This window comes from Apium graveolens, chromosome 9 (genome assembly GCF_009905375.1).
Source record: "Apium graveolens cultivar Ventura chromosome 9, ASM990537v1, whole genome shotgun sequence".
NCBI lineage: Eukaryota > Viridiplantae > Streptophyta > Magnoliopsida > Apiales > Apiaceae > Apium > Apium graveolens.
In genome coordinates this window covers 264,313,665-264,337,072 of record NC_133655.1, presented here as the reverse complement: position 1 = coordinate 264,337,072, position 23,408 = coordinate 264,313,665, and the positions used below count along the sequence as shown (strand labels likewise).

General features: G+C 35.1%; 3 protein-coding genes across 3 annotated transcripts; 2 read left to right on the top strand and 1 right to left on the bottom strand.

The window, feature by feature from the left end:
- Positions 1-520: 520 nt before the first annotated feature.
- LOC141684070 (sucrose synthase 2-like) lies at positions 521-8,285 on the top strand. Its single transcript, XM_074488904.1, has 16 exons — positions 521-639; positions 734-829; positions 2,878-3,010; positions 3,140-3,291; positions 3,395-3,593; positions 3,850-3,968; positions 4,038-4,254; positions 4,466-4,561; positions 4,759-4,932; positions 5,346-5,462; positions 5,556-5,722; positions 6,564-6,788; positions 7,028-7,349; positions 7,443-7,687; positions 7,768-7,906; positions 8,038-8,285. The coding sequence occupies exons 2-16, from the start codon at positions 741-743 to the stop codon at positions 8,068-8,070; spliced, it is 2,427 nt and encodes an 808-aa protein (XP_074345005.1). The 5' UTR covers positions 521-639; positions 734-740; the 3' UTR covers positions 8,071-8,285.
- A 382-nt stretch (positions 8,286-8,667) lies between these two features.
- LOC141684069 (sucrose synthase 2) lies at positions 8,668-17,509 on the top strand. The gene is made up of 15 exons (XM_074488903.1): positions 8,668-8,968; positions 9,349-9,493; positions 10,082-10,233; positions 10,355-10,547; positions 10,791-10,909; positions 10,983-11,199; positions 11,325-11,420; positions 11,908-12,081; positions 13,009-13,125; positions 13,216-13,382; positions 15,411-15,635; positions 15,863-16,184; positions 16,334-16,578; positions 16,648-16,786; positions 17,032-17,509. The coding sequence occupies exons 1-15, from the start codon at positions 8,871-8,873 to the stop codon at positions 17,083-17,085; spliced, it is 2,463 nt and encodes an 820-aa protein (XP_074345004.1). The 5' UTR covers positions 8,668-8,870; the 3' UTR covers positions 17,086-17,509.
- A 695-nt stretch (positions 17,510-18,204) lies between these two features.
- On the bottom strand, positions 18,205-21,059 carry LOC141687218 (endoglucanase 17-like). Its single transcript, XM_074492418.1, has 8 exons — positions 20,716-21,059; positions 20,311-20,517; positions 19,999-20,199; positions 19,806-19,898; positions 19,553-19,714; positions 19,360-19,456; positions 18,944-19,107; positions 18,205-18,842 (listed from the first exon to the last, which is right to left on the bottom strand). The coding sequence occupies exons 1-8, from the start codon at positions 20,959-20,961 to the stop codon at positions 18,510-18,512; spliced, it is 1,503 nt and encodes a 500-aa protein (XP_074348519.1). The 5' UTR covers positions 20,962-21,059; the 3' UTR covers positions 18,205-18,509.
- Between the last annotated feature and the right edge of the window lie 2,349 nt (positions 21,060-23,408).

Genomic DNA, 23,408 nt, shown 5'->3' with positions numbered 1-23,408 from the left:
TAATCCCTATCCGATATCCACTTGACTAATAACTATTTAATACAAGTTAATTTGAATTATTAGATTTCAATCTAATTAATTATGATGTTCAAATACAAAATTGCGTTAGAATTTAATTTTCATATCCGTTAACCGGGTTAAAATCACATTTTTAAACAACTCCTTAAATTAAGAATTTTAATCATTACACACCATGTAAAAATCCTTTTAAAATAATTTTGCAAAAACAAGGTATTTTAAATTCAAATTTCCTTATTTATCAATTTTTTAATTATTATGTTTCCCTGAAGCTAAAGCTAGCTCAATAATTCAAAAAAAATTAATCCCCAATAATATAGGTTTTGTTAAACAAACTATCAAAAAGAGGGGTTTTGTTGAACAAAAAATTGAAGAAAGTAAGTGATAAAAAAAAAATAGCCAAATTTTTTGAATGAAAGTTTTTAAATTTGTATTAATTATTTCTTATATTGGGTCACAGTTATGGGTACAAGTCTACTTGCTTTCCTTTCATTTTTAAACTGGGAGAAGGGATAACAAAAACAAAACTAGTCTGAAACTGAAATGTGTTGGTTCGGGGGCCTAGACAAAACAGGCACAACAGTGTCGACAAGCAAGGAGAAGATGCCACGAATACATAAAGTGGATCTCCTTTTACTCCACTATTTTACAATTTTCTTGAGTTATTTTACATTTCTGAAGCTTTCTTCAAATTTAACAGCAAAATGCATTGCAGATGATTAATGTCTAACGAAAGAATGCCCAGTGTTCGTGAAAGGGTCGAAGATACCCTAGCTGCTCATCGCAACCAACTCGTTTCTCTTCTCTCCAGGTCTATCCCTTTCTTTCTAATAATTTTCACCTATACATTTTTAGAGGTAATTTTCACATGTATATGATTAGGTTCAAACTAGAATTTGAAAATCGTAAAACATTTTCTAGCAACAAAATTTGCATTGTTGAATAGCATTAATTATGTTGAGGGCATCTTAAGGTTTTAGACTGGCTAAGTATCTGTCAAGTAAACCAGTGGACACTAAAGCCAAAGTTATGCCCCACGCCCTTGATCTACTCTTATACCCATAAATGGGCTTTAGAGTGAGGAGGAGTATAGAATATTATAAGATCATGATATTAGAGTTTGTGGTACTTTGATGTTACTTATTTTAAATGTCATGTGTTTAAATTGAATATTTTAATTTAAAAATTTTTAATTTGTAGGTGGAATTCTATTTTAATAATATGATATGGATATTATAAAAACTGTATTTTGGTTTCACCCATAGAAAATAATAAAATTGTTCAAACCGTAATATGATTATAATTCTATTTTCGTAGAATTCTGAATTATTTCTTGATATGGTACTTTGTTTCATCTTTGTACGATTACGCCGTATTTTGGTTTCACCCCTGGATTTCTCTTTCATGTAGAATTTTATTTTGTTTTTTAACAAAATATAGATTATTGGAATTATATAAAAATTACGATATTTGTGTTTTCCGTAGAATTCTTTTTTATTTTTTATTAAAATAATAAAATGGAATTCCTTATACATTGTTATTAATAAGGGAAATCATCTTTTTTAAAGGTTACTTTGGTTTTAGCCCTTTTCGGTTTAACAGACTTTTGGTTTCACCCCTTTTTAAATCTTATTATAGCTCTAAATATACCATTTTTATTCTTTTTTTGACTCCTATATCAATATGACTTAAAATTCTATATGTAATATTTTACCCGTTTTTTGATTCTTATATATCACATATTTATATTGTATTTATATAAACGGAATCGTATATACATTGTAATTTTTATATTCATAACTATTAAATTATATTTTAGCACCAAATACAAATTTATACATACATAAAGAATATTTTATTAGAAAAAAATATGCGATCACAAACTATATAAAAACACAAATTCAGCTAGCAATAAGAAATTTAATATGCAATTACTTAGTAATGTTGATTTAATGTTTTGTTAAATTATCCGTCGATCGTGTGTTGCTCATGGCTCGGCTAAAGTTCGGATGTAAAATGTTAGTTATGTCTTTTTGAAAAACATATACATAATAACGTTGAGTACAGGTTCGAATCCCCCGGAAGGAGAATTTATGATTATGCCTCCTGAGGTTAAATGCAGTTTACCTTGGTTCACGTGGTTTACAGGCTATTGAGACTATTGCGTGAGCCCGTAGGGTTTACCCAGTGCGCACCCGAAGGGTAGCGGCTGCGGGTTAACTACGATAAAAAAAAACGTTGAGTTTGTTGTTCTAATAAGATTTGAGTTAATGAAAACTGCATATAATTTAAAAAAAAAATTGCAATAATCGTACAATTTTATTTATTATATATTTTAATTATAATTTAGAATAAATTTCTATAATCATTATTTAATATTGATATTTTGATCTCGGCCCGTGTTTTGCACGGGTTATCAACTAGTTTATTTAATTTAATTTTTAAATATTTGTTGGTATTGGTTATATTTGTTGTTGTCAATTGTAACGAAACTGAGGGGAGTGTTGAATGTATAAGATCATGTTCCCCTACCACCTTAAGCTGGTTACGTATGAGAGCAGAACAGGGACTCGGGTGCCCCTTATTTGTCCCTTATTTGTTTAATTTAATTATTTGTGTTAATATTGGTATTGGTTATGTATGTTGTCAGGTTAATCGGTAACATAAGATCATGCTGGGTTAGGGTTGAATATCATAAGATTGGGAGGGTGTCAGGTTTGAGTGCGGGAGAGTTGAATTAGATAAGATCCTGTTGGGGAGGATTGAACAGCATACGATCTTGGTCTACCTTTGACAACTAAAGATTTTAGACAAAAAAAGTAGTTTTTTTAGTGAAATTTATTTATGTTTTTGTTAAAGGTATGTGTCCCACGGGAATAGAATACTGCAACCCCACAAGTTGATCGGCGAGCTAGAGGATGTTGTATGTGATGAAAATGGATGTTACAAGCTTAGAGATGGACCCTTTGGTCAAGTCATTAAATCCACACAGGTAAACCTTTCTTGTGTTTTATTCAATTTTTAAATAATAATCAAAGATTTAGATGTTTGTTTGCATAATAATTCTGCCCCTCTAATCATAAATTAAATTGTGCAATTTTTGCTTGTCATTTGGTATTAGGAAGCTATCGTTCTGCCTCCATTTGTAGCAATGGCAGTTCGTCCAAGGCCTGGCGTTTGGGAATACATTCGTGTTAATGTATCCGAACTAAGTGTCGAACAGTTAAATGTTGCTGAATATCTTCGTTTCAAGGAAGACCTCGCTAGTGGGGAGTAAGTAACTTGCTAAAAGTGTGAATAAAATTATGTACAGGATAACTTTTTCACATTTACTTACTGATATTGGCTATTTATCGGCTGATAATTAATTTGTTAGGGGTAAGGGTAACACTCCATATATGCTTGAGCTTGATCTTGAGCCATTTAATGCTTCTTTGCCGCATGCAACCCGGTCCTCATCCATTGGGTGTGGGGTTCAATTTCTGAACCGTCACCTTTCTTCAATTATGTTCCGCAACAAAGATTCATTAGAGCCATTACTTGATTTCCTCCGGCGACACAGATATAAAGGCCATGTGAGTTTGTTCTATAGCCATCTCGAGTTATTACTAGGTTATAAGTGGTTTTGTTTGATTTAATAGGTATTACTATACTTTAAATTTCTGCTGAACCTGTCTTTGCTTGAAAAGTAGTATTGTCCGCTCCCCATGGTTGCTCCGGTAGATAAATTACCCCAATTAGGCAATTCATATTAGGTTTAGCAATCCTATTATCTAACTTATAACTAGTTTGATGCTAAAGAAAGAATAATTAATCTGCAATATTATGTAGGTTATGATGTTGAATGATCGCATACGAACTGTTTCCAGACTAGAGGCTTCCTTAGCAAAAGCAGAAGATTATCTTTCTAAGCTACTGTCAGATGCACCCTTTTCTGAGTTTGAATACGAGTAAGCTTCTAATATTGAGCTTCATGTATAGATTCTTCTCGTAGTATATTATATAAGCCTGGCTTGCAGTTTGCAAGGAATGGGATTTGAAAAGGGCTGGGGAGACACTGCAGAACGAGTTCTGGAGATGATGCAACTTCTCTCTGACATCCTACAAGCTCCTGATCCCTCAAGCCTGGAGATATTTCTTGGTAGAATTCCAATGGTATTCAATGTTGTCATTTTATCCCCGCATGGGTACTTTGGCCAAGCAAATGTATTAGGCATGCCTGACACTGGTGGCCAGGTATTGATCATTCGATATTTCTACTACAAATTTTGAACTGAACTTTTTTATTTCAAACATGAGCTTCTGTCCTGCTGCTGCTCTGCAAATGGTGACAATTATATTACATATTAATGTTTTCTAATGACAAATTTCCGTCCCTAGGTATATATATGCCTGTCAGTAGTTATTATGCTGCTCCGATGTGTATCATATTAATTCTGATTTACAGATTGTTTACATACTTGATCAAGTGCGCGCACTAGAGAATGAAATGCTTCAGAAACTAAAGCAGCAAGGACTGGATATTTCTCCTAAAATTCTAATTGTACGTATTGATCTAGGCTGTGTATTTTACTATACGCATGAGCAGCACAACACAAACACAAGTGTATTATGGATGTACAACGTGAAAATTTCGTCGCTTTCCACCGCGTTCGACTTCAGGATTCTGTTTTTGTAATTCAACTTGTTTCCTTTATTCTAGATATATTTCTTACTTTACATCCAACTCATTGTGTAAAGGTGACCCGATTATTACCAGATGCAAAAGGCACCACATGCAACCAGAGGCTAGAAAAAGTTAGCGGAACAGAACACACAAATATATTACGCGTTCCTTTTAGAACTGAGCACGGTATTCTTCGTAGGTGGATCTCAAGGTTTGATGTATGGCCATATCTGGAGAAATTTACAGAGGTACTGTTGATCAATTTGTAAATACATAAAACTTGTGTTCTAATAGAAGTAAAGTTACTATAACCATCTTCTAATGTTTCTTAATAATCAATACCGCTATATCTGACCTACATACGTATTCAATTTATAGGTTGTGATTGTTTTTCAATCGAGTACACAAGTAACATAACACAAACTATTGTCTTTAAGCTATCAATTAATTGTGTAAATTCTACTGGATAAACTACACGATTACAATTAATTTTGAACTAGAATCAATATTCTGCGACAAATATACTACTGTTTGTTAATTAAAAATGAAATCACATGACAATCATATGTCCGTCTTTTAGTGCTTGGAGGGATCTGTAGCCTCTATTTCGATGCTATTAATTTTTTTAGAAACATTCTTTTTGCTTGTGAATATGTATCAGGATGCTGCAAGTGAAATTTCTGCTGAATTACAAGGCATTCCAGATCTTATAATTGGCAATTATAGTGATGGTAATCTTGTCGCGACTTTGTTAGCTGCCAAATTAGGAGTTACACAGGTAGTAATGATCTCAGAGTCTCCTCATCATACATATCCAATGTTTCTAAATAAGTTAATGTATGTGTATCTTACTTTCGCTTCATCTTTGCAGTGTACAATTGCTCATGCCTTGGAGAAAACAAAATATCCAGAGTCAGACATATTCTGGAAAAAGTTTGACGAAAAATATCATTTCTCATGCCAGTTTACTGCTGACCTGCTAGCCATGAATGCTGCAGATTTTATTATCACTAGTACGTATCAGGAAATTGCTGGAACGTAAGTCTCTTAAGTCTCTTATGCTGTATTGATCCTTATGGAACATCCCAAAATAATTGTTGATTAATATAATCGGATCTCTTTTTGCAATTACTGACCTAGAAACTAGAATGCTTGCACTTAATTATATTTATGACCTTCTGAAATAGAACAAGGCGAAATAAGAGAAATATTAGACAGAACTAATTGTGTCTGATTAATATAGAAATGCTTGGGTGGACTCCAAATCCTTGTTCCTAATTGTAATAATATTACTCAAATTTATTAGCTAACAGAGCTATATTCAAATATTCAAATTTATATTTATGTGAGTAGGTGCAATATGTATTAGTGGAGTTGCAGATATTTTTTTTTCAGACAGGAGTCTGATGGTCTAGGTCAAACTAACTATAGCTGGCTAGTGCAAGGCTATATACTTATCTTTTTGGTTACCTAATCTTATGGAAGATCAAATTCTGAAAGTTCAACCGTCAAAGCTGAAATTTACAGTTGGAATGAACTTTCAGAACTTCAGCCAGATCAGCTTCCAAATATAGAAGTTGTATAGACCTCACAACCTACTGTGATTGCATTAGCAATGTAAAGCTGTGCTATGCATAGTTTCACACGCAGAAGAATTTCTTAAGTAGTTAGCAAGTACTAAGAAATTAGAGGAACGGTCGGAAGAAGGGAAGGGGGCTCTCTCTACCTTTGACATTACTGTCCTCTACTCTTCACGAAGTCATTAACTGCATAGATTTCTAAGACTACTATTTAATTATTGCTTTTACTGAATACGGCCTTCGTTTTAACTTATGCACAACAGTAACACAAGTCTAACATGTATATTTACTATTTCCAGGAAGAATACAGTCGGTCAGTATGAGAGCCATACGGCCTTCACTCTTCCAGGCCTGTATCGAGTTGTACATGGAATTGATGTATTTGATCCCAAGTTCAACATTGTTTCCCCTGGAGCTGATATGGGCATTTACTTTCCATACTATGAAAAGGAAAGGAGGCTTACGTCTTTACACAATTTGATTGAAAAGTTGTTATATGATCCCGAGCAAAATGATGATCACATGTGAGTTAGTACCTTGCCATTCTATATATTTCTATAAATCTTTAGTTTTAAATAAACATGCACAATAGTCAAAATAAAGAAAAACAAAAATTTTATGCCTAAAATCAGTAAAAACTGTCATCATTAATTTGCTGTTTTATCTTATCACGGAATGCATAAATTTGTAAGCAGGTTTCTACTGTCAATTGATGTTAAAGTTCTTACTCCATAAATTCTTATGTTTCTTTGATATTGTGCAGTGGTGCGCTGAGTGACAAATCAAAGCCTATAGTTTTTTCGATGGCAAGGCTTGACAAGGTCAAAAACATCACAGGGCTTGTAGAGTGCTACAGCAAAAATAAAAAATTGAGGGAAATGGCAAACCTAGTTCTAGTAGCAGGTTACAATGATGTAAAGAAATCCAATGACAGAGAAGAAATTGTAGAAATCCAGAAGATGCATGATCTCATTGAGCAATACAACTTGAATGGTAATTTGCGCTGGATATCAAGCCAAACAAATAGAGCACGCAACGGGGAGCTCTATCGCTATATAGCTGACAGAAAGGGAATCTTCGTACAGGTAGAGAAGGTTTGCTTCAAAGCAGTTACCCTTTCGTTAACTATTTGTTATGCCAAGTTTTCTAATTACCCTCTATGTATTATCTTACTTCAGCCGGCATTTTATGAAGCATTTGGGTTAACTGTGGTGGAGGCAATGACTTGTGGACTCCCAACATTTGCCACTTGTCACGGTGGCCCCATGGAAATCATCGAAGATGGTGTTTCTGGATTCCATATTGATCCATATCATCCTGAAAGGGCTGCTGATATAATGGTAGAATTTTTTCAGCAGTGCAAAGATGATTCAAGTTACTGGCAGAAAATTTCGGATGGAGGGCTTCAGAGGATATACGAAAAGTATGACTTTCTAATGTTCTCGGTGAAATTGAAACCTAATTAAGTAATGTGGCACACAAATGCTTATGACTGTTTTGTAGGTACACATGGAAGATATACTCAGAAAGGCTTATGACACTGGCTGGAGTTTACAGCTTCTGGAAGTATGTTTCTAAACTAGAAAGGCGTGAGACAAGACGATATCTCGAAATGTTTTACATTCTCAAGTTTCGTGATCTGGTGAGCTCTTTAGTTATTTCAGATAAAATGCTACTAACTTGGTAACACGCGCACACATACACTGCTCAACTTGCATGTTACCAAATATTTTGTGGACCTTGTCTAAGCTTGTTTACACCTCAATGAATCAGGTAAAGTCCGTTCCTCTGTCAACTGACGGTTAGCATTGCCAGAGCCGGAAAAACTTGCTTTGTTATACTACATATTGACTAATCTAGACAGAGTTATATCAATTTGTATAGAATAAAAATTAGTAGCAAGAAACAGATTGAGCATACAAATTGGGTGCCTAACAGAAGCCAGTAGGAGATGTGTATCAAGTACTACTATGATTTTTCCCTTGTTAATTTATGAACATAGTCGCCTTTTTTTCTTGTCATGTTTACTTCTAGTTTGTTTAATTTCTATTATATCATGAACATAAATACAAATGGGATAATCAATATGTATACTTTGAAATCATTTTCCAAGATTTTGATATAAGAACTCTGTTTTATCTTTTTTTTTTTTTTCTGTTTTGAAATATACTCTGTTTTCGCTTGTTATTGACAAAGACAAACCATTGAAATTATAAAAAGAAATGGCCCGGTGGGGACCTATCTGAGAAAAATAAAGAAAATAAGTCAAATGAAGAAGCAGAGCTTAACACGTATACAAAATGCATGGACAGAGCGATAGAGATAGAATAAAATATGGGAAGCTTTTTCATTTGTATTTGTCTTTCTTCTAGTATGTTTCATCTCTATCGTGCCTTAATTCTATTGAAGTTTTAAAAAACAAGAAGATAAGTCTCTCTGTCACCGTCTCTCCCAAAATTATTATTTTCTTGGACACTCGCCGCTGTTTTATTCAACCCTGCAACTTTATAATTTTTTATATATAGTAGTACATAGTAAGAGTCACAAGATCAGTAGAAGCAGCAGCAGAAAAATAAAAGAAGGCTGAGGAAGTAAGAAAGAAAGAAATGGCAACTCGCGAACTAAAAAAATTACCAAGCATTAGAGATAGGGTTGAAGACACCCTCTCTGCTCACCGCAATGAACTTGTCTCTCTTCTCTCCAGGTACCATCTTTATCTTCTTCATATATGTATATGTATTTGTTAGTTTGAAGTTTCATTTTTTAGTTTTACTCTCTCTGTCTCTCTCTCTCCCTCTCCCTCTCCCTGAGTGTGTGACGAGGCCTGAGATGAAGATGTGTTATAGATGTTTTCGCTCTCTCTCTCTCTCTCTCTCTCTCTCTCTCTCCCTGAGTGTGTGGTGAGATGAAGATGTGTTTTAGATGTTTTCGCTCTCTCTCTCTCTCCCCCCCTGAGTGTGTGGTGAGATGAAGATGTGTTTTAGATGTTTTAGTGCTCTCTCTCTCCCTCTCTGAGTATGTGTTGAGATGAAGATGTGTTATAGATGTTTTAGTGACTATGTTTATGTGTGTTATGAAATGAAGATATGTGGCACAAGGGAAGGGGATACTGCAACCTCATCATTTGATAGATGAGTTGGAAAGCACTATAGGTGATGATGATGATGATGGTTCTGGAAAGAAACATCTTAGAGATGGTCTTTTTGGCCAAATTCTTCAGTCCACTCAGGTTTATTTTTTGATGCTTAATTATTCACAGCATGCAATATTACCACTACCTATCTACTCTGTATTTTACCAGAAGATATTGATATGTCTACATGCATATGACTAAGTTTACCCAAGTAGGATCTACTAATATATATACGAAGGGTTTATTAAGTGGAGTGAACATGTTAATTGTAATAAACCTTGTCTATTTTGTGCTGGAATTCTTAATAAGTGATTGAAGGTAAAAATGGTGAGTGTTAAATGTTTTAAGAGTCTTTGACTTGGGGAAAAAGGACAAAGAAGAAAGAATGATATTTTTGGTTATTGTAATCTATTTTTGAAGGGTATTAACTATGGCAATCATGGTTGGCTATTACTTGGTTTAAAAAAGTGGCTATTTAATATAACATGATAAGTTATGTAGTGAAACCTATGCACTTGCTCGGAAGAGCTGAATTCTCCTATTGGTATTGCACCTGAAGAAAGGAAAAGAAGTAGTACATAGAAGTAACAGGTCAAATTTGATTTCTGCACCAATCAGCTATTAAATAAGTTTTCTCTTTCTTAACCTTGTTCTTACTCTTTTTTTTTAAATTATTGGTTGCAGGAAGCAATAATTCTGCCCCCGTTTGTAGCAATAGCCGTTCGCCCAAGACCTGGTGTTTGGGAATATGTGCGCGTAAATGTATACGAGCTCAGTGTGGAGCAGTTAGACGTCTCTGAGTATCTTCACTTTAAAGAAGAACTTGTTGACGGGCAGTAAGCACTAATCGGCCTTTTTGCTTTCGCTCCCTCTTGCTATGTATATTTTACTTGTTAGTCCTTTGAAGGATAGAGTTTTGACAAATACTGACACTGTTGACCGGTGAACACGTGCCAGGATCAATGATAGGTTCATGCTTGAGCTTGATTTTGAGCCATTTAATGCTACTGTCCCACGCCCCACCCGGTCCTCATCCATCGGCAATGGGGTTCAGTTCCTCAACCGTCACCTCTCTTCAATTATGTTCCGCAACAAAGATTGTTTGGAGCCATTGCTTAATTTTCTTCAAGCACACAGTTATAAGGGTCATGTAAGTTTGTTCCTATAACCTACTTGTGTAATCACTATGCTTAATGTGCGTCTTATTCTTAATTGACAACAAATTGATATTGCGGTTCTTTTTTTATGTTCATATCTATAATGTTGTTTTTCAAGTAGTAGATACTGACCATTCTACCTCTTTAATATCTAGGTAGAAGTTTCCAATTAATGTGCACTTCTAGATTTGGGTCGATACTGGATGAAAAATTAATAATTTGCTAATCCTATGTAGGTTATGATGATTAATGATCGGATACGTTCCACATCGAGACTTGAGTCTGCTTTAACAAAGGCAGAAGATTATCTTTCAAAGCAACAACCAGATGCACCCTTTTCTCAGTTCGAATATGAGTAAAGCTTCAGTCTCTTGAACTCATAGTGTTCTTACTCTTGCTATATGGAATTAATAATCTTTGATTTGTAGTTTGCAAGGAATGGGGTTTGAGAAAGGCTGGGGTGATACTGCCGAACGTGTTCTGGAAATGATGCATCTTCTTGCTGACATTCTTCAAGCTCCTGATCCTGCCAGCTTAGAGACATTCCTGGGGAGAATTCCTATGGTATTTAATATTGTCATTTTATCTATACATGGATACTTCGGCCAAGCAAATGTTCTGGGTTTGCCCGACACTGGTGGACAGGTGGTGTTTACTATTCTTAACTAAAAATAATTAATAATTTTTTGTTCTAATGCCTCAAGATTGGCTCAGCAGAGTGGTGAATGATGCTTGTGGTAACCGTGTTAACTAAATTGTCGAATGTTCAGATTGTTTACATACTTGATCAAGTACGTGCTTTGGAGAATGAGATGCTTCTCAAGTTAAAACAGCAAGGACTTCATATCACTCCTAGAATACTGATAGTACGTTTTATATTCTCTTTCTGTTATACTTATATATACATAGGCTTGTGCTCCGAAGAGAACAAGTGTTTTTTTGCTAATGAGGACAATGGTTGGTTCTTTATCGAGTTATAAACAAAAACAAAAGGTGTAAAAGAGGCAAAATGATTGTTCTCCATAGGGAATGACAATATCTATTTACGGACAACTCTGCAAAAGGCATTATTTATTAATCCAAATATATACTTGTTTGTAATTAAGTAAAATAAAGAAGATATTTGGGTTTCAAAGAAAGACAACTAAGAAGAATTCTGGGAAACAATTAATTCACAGGTAATCTAGTAGATCTAGCAAGTGTAGCATTAATAGAATCAAAGGTTTTTTAAATTAACAGTGTAACTAACTCTAATTATTTTTTCAGTTAATTATATCAACAAGCATTACATTTGTGAGAAAAAATATTTCTGCTTTGTATACATCTTTATGCGTTTGGATCATATTTTTGAAGGTGACTCGACTCATACCAGATGCAAAGGGTACCTCATGCAACCAGAGGCTGGAAAGAGTTAGTGGAACTGAACACACACATATTCTGCGTGTTCCATTCAGAACTGAGCATGGGGTTCTTCGTAAGTGGATCTCTAGATTTGATGTATGGCCCTATCTGGAGAATTTCACTGAGGTAGGTATTAAAAATTCTCCTCAAAACCGGTTGATTCTCTGTTAAATTTAAAGTTAGCATGGTTAGTTTTAGGAAACAAATTTTACCATGTCTACTTTGTAAAAGTTGTACAGCTACATACCGTGCTTGCATTTATACATTTTTGTTTGTAAAATGGGGGTAATTACGTGGAGCATTATTTATTTGTGAAATATTAATAAGATACCAGATAGAGAGTGGACATGTTCTGCTTTTTTAAATAAGAAGACACCATAGATGAACCAAGCTACAAGTGCTTGCATTTTTTTTTCAATTTCTGTTTCTAAAATTGGGGGAATTACATTTAGTGTAGTAAGAGAAAATTAATAAATTTTAAGACAGATGGTCTACTCTCATAGGTAAAAAGATGCTATAGTTAAAAAAAGGATAGCTGGAGAGAGTAGGAAAATAACCATAATAACACATAGAAAGAGGTAACCTTAGAACCTGATTATGCTTATAAACAATAACAACAGGCTGTAAGAAAAATTGGTTTCAAGAAAAAAAAGAAAAGTAAAATGTATAAGAAAAGTGTTCAAGGAGCTGAATGCACGTTAAATCCATTGTGCATTTGATAGTTTGTTACAGTGTGAGCTATAGGAGGGCAACTAATGTTATGTGTTGCTTAGAGAACCATTGAAATCACAATGTAGCTGCAGTTGTTTGATGTCGCAATAGCGTGGTTCCGTCCACCTTCCACGAACTACCCATTTTCTTCAGATTTTCCATTGCACTTGCATCTGCAAATATAAACTATCTAAATATTAGGCCCATTTGCAACAGTTTAGGCTGCCATTGTCACTTCTTTTATATTCAGTCCTTTCGCTACTATGGTTTCGCTCAATGTCTACTAATATCTGTATTGGCTACTTAATCATACACATTGGTTTCTTCTTGCTTATGTATCAGGATGCTGCAAGTGAAATTTGTGCGGAATTGCAAGGCAATCCAGATCTCATCATTGGCAACTATAGTGATGGCAATCTTGTTGCATCTCTGTTATCTTATAAGATGGGAGTTACACAGGTAAAAATGATATCAAGGTATCTTCATTTTACGAATTTAGTATATTTCAGTAATTTGGTGTATATTATATCGTTGGTTTGAATGTTGCAGTGTACCATCGCTCATGCATTAGAAAAGACAAAATATCCTGATTCGGACATTTATTGGAAAAAGTTCGATGAAAAATATCATTTCTCATGTCAATTTACTGCTGATCTAATAGCCATGAACAATGCCGATTTCATCATCACTAGTACATATCAGGAGATTGCAGGAACGTAAGTCTTCATCCACTGTAATTGATATCTATTCGACGTGTCATACATATTGTGTCAGTATGTTAGATGTTTAGCATATTTGTCACTGGTATGGATACTGACACATCCACTTAGATTGCGAGATCTGTACAGCTGCCAGAAGTCCAAGAATAGGTTAATTATTAAGAGTAAACGACAATTTTTGCCTGATGCTGTGATGTATAATGCAAGGAAAAAGGATTTACAAGTAAAGTTTGTGACAAACATGAAATAGAAATGACAAGGGGTATAATTATTAATTATGGATGGTAAAGAAAACTCCTTGGCTATCACCTTTTCTTATATCCTAGGATGTAGTTCCCACAATTTAGGCGGGAAATACAAGTTATATTATTCATATAAGACTAACTAACAACAACAACAGTCTAAGAAACCATGCTCAACTTTAACACACCTCAGATGCCGAGAATTACATAGTGTTTCCAGCATAAAGGATTACATAACTAATATTCCCTTCTCAAATTAGTCTTATTGTGATTTCTGACAGTTAATCGATCGCATATTAATCTGTAAATTTGTTGTGATGCATGAAATCGTAAAAATCGCACTTGCTATCATCAATAGTACTTGTAATATACTGTATAATTATTAACATTCATGTTAGTTCAAATATTGGAATTCATATTAGTTAAGTTTGAATTTGTAATTTGACTTGAAAATTTGAGACAAAGCTCCTTTTAGGATTATATTGGCTTATGGTTGATCATCCCTCCTCGATGATCACGTGTGTCCAAAAATATTGTTGAATATGGCATTAAAAAATTAACTCATTTAGTAAACATTAATGGGGATGCCCAAACATTAACGGGGATGCTTGAGAAGTATTTACGTTGTGTTTGTTTGGGTGATGGAATAAAATACATAAAATTATATTTTTACTAAAGAGTGAGGTTATGACTAACGACACGACTAACGAGGGAGTACAAACTTGCTACGATAAAAATTGTGAAAAAATGGGTGTAAATGAAGCATTCACTTTCACAGTTGATACGATACCTAATGATGAAATAAATAAAATAACACAAAATGTAATATATTCAAATTCGACAATATAGTAAAAGGGTTTGTCTAGTGTCTGTGCATGACACATACTAAGCACTAAAATTAATAAAATTTGGCTCATTTTAATTGGTGTGGTTGTTGTGAATGAGGTCCACCATTATTAAGAAGTGAAATCAGTCAAAGTAATCTGAACTAATAAAATTTTATACACAGCCGATATTAAAAACACACTGTGAGCACTAATGTTTGAATTACCGATTTGGAGCAAAACATACTGTGAATGAAACTGGAACATACTTTGAATGGAACTGGAAGGTGATTTGCAAAAGAAAAAAATTTTTTGTGATTAATGTGTTGAGTAACCAGCTCATTTAAAACCTTAAGGTATTAGAGGAAGACCCCAATAGGATCATATATTTAACACTCCCCCTCACTCGAAAGCCCATTTATGGGTCGAAGAGTGGAACACCGGCGCCCATCTTTGGGGCATTAATTGTCTTTAGTGTCCACATTAAATTGTGAGAATATTGGGGGTGGCTAGGAATCGAACCTTAATTCTCCCGCCAGCCTAAGCTCTGATCTCTGATACCATGTTGAGTCCCCAATAGGATCATATATTTAACATAATGGTTTGTCAATTGACACACCATGTACACAAGTAAATCCGCCACTGATCACCACCACTCATATGCATTTTAGGAAACAAAATCTGACCTCTTATTCGACATCCAAGCATAGGTGCCGGTGATATGTCTGCAATAATGTTTCGGTAAAATTTTGATCAGGATTCAGGTCATTACATTTTCACACCTGTTGTATTTTGTTAAAATAGTATCCGTCTCTTTTAAAGACGATAAACTTGCCTAATCTCTTTTTGTTCTCTCATCTTTGCCATCCATGTGTACTTTAATAAGTTTGCTTGCACATATCTATTTTGACTTGCATGGTGGTTAGCAGAGATCACATTTTTGAATCTGCTATGTTCAGGAAGAATACTGTGGGTCAGTACGAGAGCCATTCTGCTTTCACTCTTCCAGGCCTGTATCGAGTTGTCCATGGCATAGATGTTTTTGATCCCAAGTTCAATATTGTTTCCCCTGGGGCAGATATGTGCATATACTTCCCATACTATAAGAAGGAGAGAAGACTAACGTCCCTACATGGTTCCATAGAGAAGTTGCTATATGATCCAGAGCAAAATGAGGAGCATGTGTAAGTTACTTCTTACTTGGTACTCCTTCTAAAGTATTTGCACCGGAAGATGGAAATTTGTGGCAATGATTCTGTTGCTTGACTCTATTATCGTGACCTCACTTTTATCTAATTTAATAATTAGAAGATACATAAATGTAGCAAGAAGCAACATAGATGAAGAAACAACTTTTTAACATTTGAAATTATTAGGATTAAATATTTAATATAATATGTTTTCAATGCAGAGGTTCGCTGAGTGATCACTCAAAGCCTATGATTTTTTCAATGGCTAGGCTTGATAGGGTTAAAAACATTACAGGGCTAGTAGAGTGCTATGGGAAGAATACAAAGTTGAGGAAACTGGCAAACCTTGTTCTTGTTGCTGGTTACAATGATGTGAAGAAGTCCAATGACAGAGAAGAAGTCGTTGAAATACAGAAAATGCACGATCTATTTAAGCAGTACAACTTGGATGGCCAGGTGCGGTGGATATCAAGCCAAACTAATAGAGCACGTAATGGCGAGCTCTATCGATATATAGCTGACACGAGGGGTATCTTCGTACAGGTATATTCTCTTTGCGCTGAGCTTTTGAAGGGAAGGAGCTCTGCTGCTTCTCCTCCAAACCTATTTTTTCGCTAATTGCGCTAAAGTTTCTTTGTTCTTTAATTAATTGCAATCTAAATATTCTGTTTTCTTCCAATCTTTTATTTTAGCCTGCATTTTATGAAGCCTTTGGACTAACAGTAGTGGAAGCTATGACCTGTGGCCTGCCAACATTTGCTACTTGCCATGGTGGTCCCAAAGAAATCATTGAGGATGGTCTTTCCGGATTCCATATAGATCCTTATCACCCTGATAAGGCTGCTGATCTTATGGCGGAATTTTTTGAGAAGTGCACAGAGGATCCCGCCTACTGGGTAAAAATATCTGAAGGGGGGCTTCAGAGAATATATGAGAGGTTTGTGTTCTATAATAAATTCATTTAAGTTCAACGGTAATGGCAATCAATGTACTTATATCATTGCAGGTATACATGGAAGATCTACTCTGAAAGGCTTATGACGCTGGCCGGAGTTTACAGTTTCTGGAAGTATGTTTCTAAACTTGAGAGACGTGAGACAAGACGATATCTTGAGATGTTTTACATTCTGAAGTTTCGTGAATTGGTGAGCTCTTCATCTACTCTTTGTCTATTTAAACCACTTTTGATTTCCAATGCATTTGATGTTGTAGGATTTTATAAATTATAGATGCAAATGCAATTATGCAATGTAAGATGACAATAATATTAATCTGGGCTACATTACAATTATCCTGCGCTATATTACTTTGTGCTGAAAACATAACGTCTTCCGCTTCAAAATTCAAAATGTTGGGGAGACCACGCTAATTATTCTCACTTTACTGTCAGGTAAAGTCCGTTCCACTGGCAATTGACGAGGAGGCTATTGATGGTAAACGTTAATATACCGGTGCTGAAGTAATATCAGTCTATATTTTCCAAGCAGTGTGATATTATTTACAATAAGGTTCAGGTGACTGTGAACGTCGAATACGATTTGTGTTGAAAAGAATAAAACATCATATTTGATAGGTCCACAGTATCCTGAACACAAGTGAAATTCATGGGCTTGTGTTGTATTGTATCAAATTGGTATACCTCCTAGTGGTGGTGTTTTTCCCCATCACCTATGGCTTAGATATTGGTTAACTTATCTTTAGTAAATTATGGTGATGTTTAGCACAAATTGAAGTTCTTAATTTGGGATCCTGACTCCCAAATAGTCATTCACCAGTACTGGATCTGGAATAGTTTTGGATTGTATTATGTATATCACCAGTACTAGAAACTGGGAATTGGAATGCATGGATCAAAGCCTTTTCAGTTACCTTTTTCTTTTTGCCAACTATATTTACCTTTTTCACTTCACTTGTTCAGTTAAAATATTCAGCAGATCCTTTATATTAGAAGCCACAGGACCATAGCTTAAAGATGATGGGAAATGTCTAGTTTTTAAGGCAGTCTCTTGAAGCAATCACCAATGTTATTTTTTCCCAAGTTGAGGAATCTTATTGACTGGGCTTGTTACTTGCCTGTGACCTGTGAGCCTGGCTCCAAAATCTTGAGACAGAAAGTGGTTCGAGTATGGATAATATTAAGACTTATGGCCAATGGATATCAGATGATATCTTCATCTTAATAGAATCACAGAGACTATAATATTACAACTAGTCTCAGTAAAATAAGATTAGCTTTTCTGGCTGCATACAACTGCTTGTCTGACATAGTTGTACAACCTTTTTGACCAAATGAACCACACCATTCCGTAGTATAGTTATAGTAGCATCATAGCATTTCTCCCAAGACAACACAACACCTATCCTTTTCACTTGCCCTTGGTCTCTTTAGTCAAATATGAGCATATCCTCTTTCAATGTTCTTGTAGAATTTTTAAAGTTTTTTTTTTTTGGTAAAATTCAAGTTTTTTTTCTAATATCATTAAGTTATGCTGGAATTGTAATATACTAGTACTATCTAACAAATGCACCAAAAATTGTTGTGCAAAACAAGTTAAACTAGATACACACATTAACAGAAGTTCATATAAAGAAACCACACTGTTGAGGTTACAAGTTGCACATCTTCACAATCAATACAAGCTTAGCGGAAGAAGTGTCAACAATATTGCAACTTCTTGATAAAACTGACATAGACACGATTAATTAATTCTAAATCTACTGTGTTTTTCACCTCGACATTTTCGCACAAGGTTCTGGGCTCAAGTCCATTTGAATCTCTTGCCCCAACACATCATTCATACTACCATTACTACAACTTGCAGATGATTAAAAGTGGATAAATAACATTTAGGAGTCTTGAATTTGTGCTTAGAGTTGGCCAAAAGAATGAGCAAGATAAGCCAATGTGCCAACAAGGGGTGCATTAGTGTATGTAGATGGTTCAGATTGTTCATAATCGGAACGCTCATCAGGGAACTGATCATGCTCATTAGGCCCTCCAACAACAGCACCAACCAAGATGTTTGGATCAGGTGACTCTGATCTCATGGCATCGAAACCTTGGGAGCATTGGATCTTTGCCGGGTGCGACGAGACGGACGGCAAGGATGCTGCCCTGTGGTGTATCCTCCGGGGGTATCTTGGACCATACCCAACCATGTAGGACATTTTCAAAGGATTGTCTCCCAGGATGTAGTCTACCTGTTTTATGACATTTCTTTAAAATATGTACCATGTAATAATTGAACAAAAATCAAAGAAAACATGAAAGAATATAAATGCATGTAAAATTGAAAATGTACTTGTTGTTTGGCTAGGGCTCTGAGTTTCTTGGGAGTGACAATGGTTCCACCACAAGTCACCAGCTTGTGTGAAGAAGTTAAGTACTTTGCATATGTAACCAGAAGAAAAGAAGTTGATGTAACATACTGCATGTTATCATCACCCATCTTGAAAAAAAGCCCACCTGTACCACAACCCTATCATTAAAAAGAGTTTCACATGTATTTTGAATCTACATATCTCCATTTCCCAGGCTATTATATCAATGATGTTTACTGTTGTATATACATGTAATCCATTTCTTACCAGCATGGCTAAAAAACTGTTTACATTTTAACCTCCAAGACTTGGACTCGTATGTGAATTAAGAACTGTTTGCTTCTTTTAAACTTAATTAAGGAAGATCACTATATATCTGAGAAAGAGGGAGGGAGACCTGGAGTGTACTGGTTTTGAGGAATGAGGGAACAGATGAAGTTATCTGCATGGCCTTTGTAGTCATGTAGGGACTGAACCTTTCCCACAAGAAATGCCTGAAATTGTGAAAAAAATACTTAGTTTAAGTTACAACACTGAGAGTAGCAGACTATTGGTGAGGCTGGAAGATTAGAGAAGAGAGGTTTTATGACCTTAGTAAGAAGAATCCTGGCTCCAACATGCTTGTTATCCCAACCAAATGTAGTGTCACCTTCACTAGCACCAAGAGTCTGTCCATTTACTTGAATGTAACTCAGGTATCTTGGATCTTTGGTAGCTTTATGCAACCAAGCAGCACCCCACAACAAGTCATCCTTCATACATAAATAAGAAAGATCGAATTTAAAAACCACAAGTATTTCAGAATCAATTTATGAAAAAAAGTGAAATTCAACCATATCTTACCTGAAAACCAGAGTAATCACAGTAAAAAGGGCACACATAACTTTTCAACCCATTGCTGTAGGCGCCTCTGTATTTGTCAGCAAAGGCAAACACCTATAACATATTTTAAGGTTAGTATATATTCTTCAAAAACTGTTAAAACATTTTTTTTGTTATCAAAGACATTTTTTTATAAAGATAGGAGGTAAAGTACCCTCTTGGCCCTGGCTACGAGAAGTCTGGAGTAAGCACGATCAGTTCTTCTAAAGACTAAAGAAGCAGCAGCGAGAGCAGCTGCAGTTTCAGCAGCCACTTCAGAACCAGGGTTATTTTTGTCTATCTTCAACACAGTTCTTGCAGTGTCCATATCTTCAGGTCTCTCCCAGCAAACATGGTCCTTGTTTGCATCACCCACCTATGCATATATACAAGCTCTATATCACTACTGGGTAGCCACATTTTGCTACAACAGAACATAATGTTATAAGAAAACAGAGATCTGAAGAACAGTGGAGAAAATGTTTACCTGAACAAAGATAGTGTCTGGTTGAGCGGTAGCTTTGAGAAGATAATCAGTAGCCCAACGAACAGCGTCTTTTGCATGGGGCAGCTCACTCTTCATTATCCCACCAAACTCAATGACACTCCATGAGAGCATTGTTGTAGTAAATGCCATAGGGTACCCAAACTTCACATTATCCCCTGCATCATAGTATCCTCCCACTAAATCAACCTGCATTGTCAAAATTTCATCAAGATTTAAGAACCGCAGCTCAAATCTTTCATATAATTCAGAGAGAGAGGCGGGGAGAGAGAGAGAGAGAGAGAGAGGAGGGAGGGGGGAGAGAGAGTGTGTGTGTGTGTGAGAGAGAGAGTGAGAGAGAGGGAGGGAGGGAGTGAGAGAGAGGGGGGGAGAGAGTAGTGTACATACATGCATATCAGAGCCATCAGTGAGGCCAGAGTCTCTTCTCCAAGTAACTCTTTGGTTAGCAGGGAGTTTGCCAGACCTCTGTCCTTCAAAAAAGAGAATAGATTTAGTGAGGGCATCTCTATAGTTGTGAGATGCATAACGACGGTGACGGTGGTTCCGGAGATGTGTGGGAAATGAGAAGGCATTGTTGAAGATTTGAGATGCAGTGAAGAGAAACAGAGCAAGAAGAAAAACAGAGGACCCCATTTGTTTATTATATCAAAAAAGGGAAAGGCCTGCAGTAACCGGAAGCAACTAAATTTTAACCAACCCAACTGCTCCAAGCTGAGGAATCACCAATAGAAAGCCTCTGTATTTATATACCCAAACACCTCATTTTATATTTTATATTAGTAGTATTACTTTTCATTTCCCGCTCTCCCCCCATGTTAGGCGCTTTACTTGACAAAGTAAAAAAACGGTTCTGTACATTTCTAGGTGAATGTGGTCATAGTAATTAAGTTGTTCTCTCTACCTAATGGGGAAAAGACTTGTGACTGTGTATTTTAATTAAATTAATCGTTGAACCGCTAACTGCGGCTTTTGGAGTGCTTAATTCATTCCGAGAATATCCGGAATTTGGTATAAATGTGTATGATGTGTCTTGGCGTGCATGAAATTATGCAGTTTTGGAGTAGGGTGTGTCAGATTCAGGACATTCCTGCGCCCCAGAAAAATAAGGTTTCGTGAACTTTCGTATTTTTGTGTATCAAATCTTAAACCCGAAGCCGATCTAGATTTGTATTCGTGTACTAATTTTGTGACAGTAACTCAGAACTAATATACGTTCTAGTACACTCAACACAGATTATATACGAACAAAATTAATTGTTAAAAAATATAATAATATATATATTTTAGTACACTAAAGTGTTCGTTCACTCACCTAGTAAAGAAACAAAAAAATATATTTTAGTATTTACAATTATATATATGCTATTTAGAATAGGTAAAATTCACATTTGATATTTAGTATATATATGTATATTAAATATTTTTAAAAATTTATTTATTTATTTATTCCGTGTATTTTTTGTTCCGTGTCGTCTACCTATATCGGAAACCCATACCCGACACTAATTATATTCGTATTTTCCGTTTTCGAGTACCAAATTTTTGAACTCAAACAGTAATTATTCGTGACGTTTCGTACGTTGTTCGCGTGTCGTATACTAGTATTGCAGGTCTATGTGTAACTGTAACGTATTCTCGTTCAATAATCAAAACTTATATTTATTCTCATCAATTAGTATTATAGTTTTTGTGTTTAATAAAATATTACGTTCCTTGATGTGGCCGAACATGATTAAGGACTTATCACTTGTAGTCCGAGATTTTGGGTTTGATTCTCGATTATCCCGAGATTTGTTAAAATATCTACTAAATTGAAATACATACAAACGTAATTAGTCCGAAAAAAATGTTACGTCCATTCTTTCGAGATGTTGATTCGATTTTATTTTTCGAAAAAATTGTTTGTAAATTATTTAACGGTAGAAATTCATTTGTAGAGGTTTCAGGAGAATATAAAAATTAGTTCTCTGCAGTTTTAGTTTTCTAAAGTTTATATGCATGTCCTGACAAAAAAAAGGTTTATATGCATGTAGAACCTTATAATACAGTATGAACATTTTCTATTATTGTATCCGCATTGGTTTAATTAGTTCTGGTTTTTGATTGATCATTCCCTACATTACGTTGAGATCTCTTGAACCCCACTTCTCGGATTCAAACTAAAAATAAATTTAGATTTAAAAAATGCAACAAACAAAATTTACTCAAATCTTTTGGATTGCAAACAGAATTTTTGAACAAGCTTCCAAATATGAATTGATGTGATACCAGCATCCCATTAATCCGAATAAACATCTCGTGACATTATGATCCTTTTTCTTTATGATGAAAGATTTAAATATACAAGTGAGGCTTTCTGGTACTATGCCTGATTTTTTTGTTTCATTGGAATGGGGACACTTTTTTATGCGTCAAATTTTACAATTTCATATTTGTTTCCGATAGATATTAAGTTGAAATTCGAGGTCATCGCAATTTAGTATATTTACCGCGAAGTTCGTTCACCTAGGGGTTATGACTTCCTTTTTTCGTATTAGAAGTGAAGGGTTCGATTCCCTCTTCAACAATAAAAAATTGGGAGTAGGTAGTCCTCTCTTTTAAATTATTTGTGTGTTTACAAAATTTAATTGTCGCAAGTAGATTGTTTTGGATGATGATGATTAAGAAAATGGATTTGGAGGGACACTAGAATTTGCAACTTTAAGACTTTTTGACACCGGAATCAATGGAGTGACGGAATACCGGCACTTTAATGGGCACACTTTGAGTCCTTGACCACACACATAAAACAACATTCTAACTATTTGTTGCTTTTTTGTTTGGCATTCACCTGGATATGATTAAGACTTAATATTTAACCTTGCAAATTTTATTCTATAAAGATATTTATACCTGATTTTTAAATAGTCGCAGTGCTTTCCTATTAATAGCTAATGCACAGTCTTAATTTTGTTTTTTCACGCATGAATCATGATATGGTAAAATTATACGTGACATTAGTAAGAAATAGTGCTAACATAACCCTACCAGGCATTTAATCAACTTGCGAACTTTGGCACCGAACCAAAATTGAATTATGT